This window comes from Vigna umbellata, chromosome 4 (genome assembly GCF_029865625.1).
Source record: "Vigna umbellata cultivar VRB3 chromosome 4, Vumbellata_1.0, whole genome shotgun sequence".
Lineage (NCBI taxonomy): Eukaryota > Viridiplantae > Streptophyta > Magnoliopsida > Fabales > Fabaceae > Vigna > Vigna umbellata.
In genome coordinates, this window is record NC_142168.1 from 64,556,684 (window position 1) to 64,562,337 (window position 5,654).

At 41.3% G+C, this 5,654-nt stretch overlaps 1 protein-coding gene across 1 annotated transcript; it reads right to left on the bottom strand.

Annotated features, from left to right (window-relative positions):
* Positions 1-3,490: 3,490 nt before the first annotated feature.
* LOC148200927 (uncharacterized) lies at positions 3,491-3,898 on the bottom strand. The gene has a single exon (XM_088113090.1). It carries the CDS (start codon positions 3,896-3,898, stop codon positions 3,491-3,493), a length of 408 nt encoding a protein of 135 aa, XP_087969216.1.
* Between the last annotated feature and the right edge of the window lie 1,756 nt (positions 3,899-5,654).

A 5,654-nucleotide genomic window follows, 5' to 3' on the forward strand; every position in this document is an offset into this window, starting at 1 on the left:
CACTTTATGATGAACGCTTAAAATCAGTATTACTACAAAACCGAACGCTTATAATTTGTAATACAGAACCCAGACCGAACGCTAAATATCAATTTCGGAGGATACCAATTGAAAGACGAACGCCTACGACCACTATTTCACAAAGACCGAAAGCTCAAGATTGAAGCCTATGAATTTAAGACCGAACGCATACAATTAGTAGTACACCGAGACCAAAACTCAAATTAACCACTATTAAATTGAACACCACTGGGACGAACGTTTTGAGTATGGATCGAATACCTAGAGAACTATGTCGAATACCTAAGGTACTGAACGATCGTTTAGAATCCTGACCGAACGGTCATCACTTAATCCAGTACCATATGAACACTTTAACCGAACAGTATTAAATCAAGCCTGTGCGAACGGTACTAAAGCCAATTGTAACCGAACGGTACTAAATATCAACCGAACGTTAAACTCACTATGAAGGACGAACCCGAACGCTCGCTAACACAAGACCGAACGCTCCACAGATTTTGGCCGACCACTGTTTGGTCGAGCCATTTGGACGAACGTCCCATTTTGACCAAAATTGGACGTACGCCCGTTTCTGCAGAATTCTGCAGAATCGCACCAGAGTTTCCAGAAACGCAGAAACCCCATTTTTCATCCCCAAATTTCCAGATTTGCATCAAATATGTTAGAGTGGCAGCTTATCAGAGGAGAGGAAGATATTTTGGAAAAGCGGAACCGAGAGAGACAGGCAATGAAAACAGAGATGCAAAAGATTTAGAGAAAACGATTAATTTTCTTATTGAAGTCAGCAGTATATATGTACAAAAAGTAAACTGTCTAATGACAGTTAAATCAGTTGTGTTCTAGATTTACATTCCTAACACTCCCTCTTAAATCTAAATCACTAAGAGACCTAATTCCAAGTGATCTTCTAAGCTTTTCAAATCTATTCTGTCGTAGGGCTTTCGTGAATATATCAGCTTCCTGTTCATCCGTGTTGCAGTAGATCAGTTCCAGTTTTCCTTCGCTGACCCGTTCTCTGAGATAGTGAAATTTTGTTTCGATGTGCTTGCTCCGTCCATGAGATATTGGGTTTTTGGTTAGATTAATAGCTGATTTGTTGTCTATCCTTAAGCATGTTGGTCCGTGATGCTTGATCTTTAGCTCTTGCAAAATGGCTTCTATCCAAGTGCATTGACAGGCAGTCTCTGCTGCTGAGATGTATTCGGCTTCACACGATGAGAGTGCCACGACTGTCTGCTTCTTAGAACACCATGAGATGGGGGCTCCCATAAGCTTGAACAAATACCCGTAAGTACTCTTCCTGTCTACAAGATCACCGCTCCAGTCCGCGTCACACCATGCCTCCAAGATGTTGGTAGTGCTATCAATTTTTCTGGGAAAGTAAATTCCGTAGTCTAAGGTACCTTTCAAGTATCGAAGGATGTGTTTTGCAGCTGTCATGTGCGATTGTCTGGGATCATGCATGTAACGGCTGATGAGACCCACACCAAAGCTTATGTCTGGCCTGCTGTTACAGATGTAGCGGAGTGTCCCGACTATCTGTCTGTATAGCGTTGCATCTACTTTGCTTTCATCCTGCTGCAGTGAGAGCTTCATGTTGGCAATAACTGGAACTGATGCGCTGTTGCAGTCTTTTAACTTGAACCTCTCCAGAGTTTCGAGAATATATTTCTTTTGATTCATATGTACTCCCTCTTTGGTTTGTATAAACTCCAATCCAAGGAAGTATCCCAAGAAGCCAAGGTCTGTCATCTCCAGATCATTCTTCATCATAACTTTGAATTTTTCAATCTCTTGCACTGAGCTTCCAGTGACCAGTAGGTCGTCCACGTACAGACATATGAGCAAGGTACCTAGCTGATCACAGAACTTGACATTTATATTCATATTCAACAATACATCTTTGAAATCCATACCTGGTGAGCAACGAGTCAATATGCTTGTTCCATGCTCGTGGTGCCTGACGAAGACCGTAGAGAGCTTTGTTAAGTTTATAAACCTTCAGTTCATTGTCCTTCTTGATGAAACCAGGCGGTTGACATACGTAGACTTCTTCTTCGAGAGCCCCATTAAGAAATGCTGATTTGACATCCATCTGGCTGATACTCCAATTATTTGAATTGGCAATAGCTACCACGATCCTCACCGTTTCCAATCTTGCAACAGGGGCGTACACATCAGTGAAATCGATCCCAGGTTGTTGCAGAAATCCTTTAGCAACTAGTCTAGCTTTTAACTTTGCCACACTCCCATCGGGTTTGTACTTAGTTTTGAATATCCACTTCACCTCTATGGCTTTCTTGTAGGCAGGTAAGTCCATCAACGTCCATGTTTTATTCTTCTCGATAGCTGAAATCTCCTCAATCATAGCATCCTTCCAATTATCATCTTTGATAGCTTTCTCCCATGCTATGGTTTCAGTACCTGCAAGTAAAGCATAATGCAATATATCACCTGTGTCTGTAATGTCACTGTCTCGGAATAGCTCGTGATCTGCCAGTCTTGTCGATGGGAAACGCGTTCTTTTTGACCGCCTATTATTTACATCCTCTGTATTAACTGTCGGAGTGTCTTGATCATAGTTTCTCTCCTTAAACAACGTAGTAATCACAGTACTAGGTGAATTATCTGGGGTAGTCTCACATGTGTTCCACTTGAACACATTAGATTCATCAACAATCACGTCCCTACTTATCACAATTTTTGATTTCACTGGATCATAGAGTCTATATGCTCCAGTTGGATGATAACCAACAAAAACGAAAGTTTCGCTTCTATCGTCCAATTTCTTTCTCAATTCAATTGGGACATGCTTATAACAGACTGATCCAAAAATCTTCAGGTGTCGCACGTCAGGTTTGTTTCCAGACCACGCTTCTTCCGGTGTGCTAGTTGGCAAAGCTTTGGTTGGGCTCCTATTCAGTAGGTATGCTGCAGTTGAAACTGCTTCTCCCCACAGATGATGCGGAAGACCCCTTCCTTTGATCATACATCTGACCATATCAAGAAGCATGCGATTCCTCCTCTCAGCCAATCCATTATGTTGAGGAGTGTAGGGGGCTGTGACTTCGTGTATAATCCCTTTTTCAGTGCAGAATTTCGACATTTCTCCTGAGTTGAATTCACCTCCTCCATCAGTGCGGAGAATTTTGATCTGCTTGCCCGATTGCCTCTCGGCCATGGAGCAAAAATTAACAAAGTGTAAGTTTCACCTTTTCCTTTTAACAGATAAACCCAAATTTTTCTAGAAAGCTCATCCACAAAAAGTAGGAAGTATCTGTTACCTCCCAGAGACGACACGTCGAATGGTCCACATACATCAGCATGCACCACTTCTAGCAGCTGTCTTGCTCTCTTGTAGGCACGTTTCTTGAATACTGATCTTGTTTGCTTTCCTATGGTGCAACTTTCACAAACTTTCTTAGGTGCCTCAATCGTACAGATTCCACTCACAAGCTTCTTTTCTTTAGCTTCTAAAGTTTAGATGCCCGTAACGATAATGCCACAGCCAATTTCCTTCAACACTTGTTGCTTTCATGCATTGTATCTCCGCTGTATTCAGATCTACACGAAATGTGCGATTGCTGGCAATAGGAGCTTTGAGTATCATTCGTTGCTTTTCGTCGAACACTTTGATGTGCCCTTGTTCCATTTTCATGGTGTATCCTTTCTCGTGTAACTGACCAAGACTCAGGAGGTTGCTTCTCATGGTGGGTACGTAAAGAACATTATGCATGTATACTGGCCTTCCATCTTTGCGCGCAATCAATACCTTTCCCGTGCCTTCAGCTCTTATGGTACTATTATCAGCGAACCGTATTATGCTTTTAACACTAGTATCAAGATCGATCAGCCAATTTCGATTTCCTGTCATGTGGTTGGAACACCCTGTATCCAAATACCACGATGATCCCTCATTTGCATGGCTCGTCTTCCCAGCAAGAGACACGTATTCTCTTTTGCAGCATTCTTTGTGCAGTTGTCTTCAACTTCGCTTGTCTCAAGTACTTGTTTTCTTTGATTAATCAGATTCTCATCAGTATTTCTTCCTTGCGTTGTAACAGTCATTAGCACTACTGATCAGAATCTGATTCTTGTTCGTCTTTCACTAGATTAGCTTCGTCATTCTTCTCTTTCTTGGTGTTTTCATTATGCCAGCATTCAGACGAATAATGGCCAAATTTACTACATGTGAAACATTGCACGTTTCTTTTGTCGACATTTCTTCTGCCACCTCTTCCTCTGAAGTTTCCTTCCTTTTGATCATAGTTAACGTCATCTTTGTTCTGATCTTGGTTATTAGCGGACCTTCCTCCGTTTCGGCCTCCACGACCACCTCGCATTCTGCCTCTTCCTCTACCAAATCCACGACCCTTTTGTATTTTGGCTTGTAATGCTTGGCTGATCTGTGTTGCATCTTGTTCTGCGGCTTTCCTTTCTAGCAGTCTCTGTTCGTGAGCTTCAAGTGAGTTTTGCAACTCCTCGACTTTCATTTTCTCCAAATCTCTACTTTCTACAATCGCCACAACAATGTGGTCATACTGGGGCGTTAACGTACGCAAGATCTTATGAACTATCTTCTTGTCCTTGACAACTTTGTCGCATGCACGCATTGCGTTGACAATTACTTGGATCCTGCCGATGTACCCTTGAATGGTTTCTTGTTCCCCCATGTTCAGGAGCTCATACTGCCGCGTAGTGACTGTAGCTTAATCTCCTTTATATTTCCAGCAGTTCCGTACCCATCTTGTAAGATCTCCCATGTTTCTTTGGCCGTTGTCGCCTTTGACACCTTTTGGAATATCGCCGTCGAGATGCATTGATGCAAGATCATGCGTGCTTTGCAGTCTAATTTTCTGTTCTCTTTATACGCTTTCTTTTCTTCATCTGTAGCATTCTTTGCAGGATCTTTAAACCCATCTTTGACAATTTCATCGATCTCATGGAAGCCCAATATAGCATCCATCTTTACGCACCAATCTTCGAAATTCTTTCCGTCGAATACCGGTAGGTTACTTTGGATCATCCCTGCCATACTTCAGCGTAAAATCTATTTTGCTGCAGAGTTTCTTTACTTGACTACTCCTCCCAGATTCGAAACCTGTAAGCTCTGATACCACTGTTAGAGTGGCAGCTTATCAGAGAAGAGAGGAAGATATTTTGGAAAAGCGGAACCAGAGAGATAGGCAATGAAAACAGAGATGCAAAAGATTTAGAGAAAACGATTAATTTTCTTATTGAAGTCAGTATATATGTACAAAAAGTAAACTGTCTAATGACAGTTAAATCAGTTGTGATTCTAGATTTACATTCCTAACAAAATACAGTATATTTCAATCAATCAAACAAAATACAGTATGTAATCCTGTTTCACTCAATCATGTCATGCCAACTACCATTCACAACTTTGAAAAGACTCTAAATGACAGTGCTTGACTCAAGGCTTCTCTAAATCAATAGGTCTTTAATTGGCTTGTAATGTTCATGGAATGAAATGGAAAAACAGAAAAGAATGGGAACTGAAATGAGTAGAGAAATGTGAAGAAAAAGGGATAAAACTAGAACTCAGAACATACTATTTTTCTCAGACTTTGGCCAGATGATTTTTTCTTTCTTTTTCTCTGGTTCTC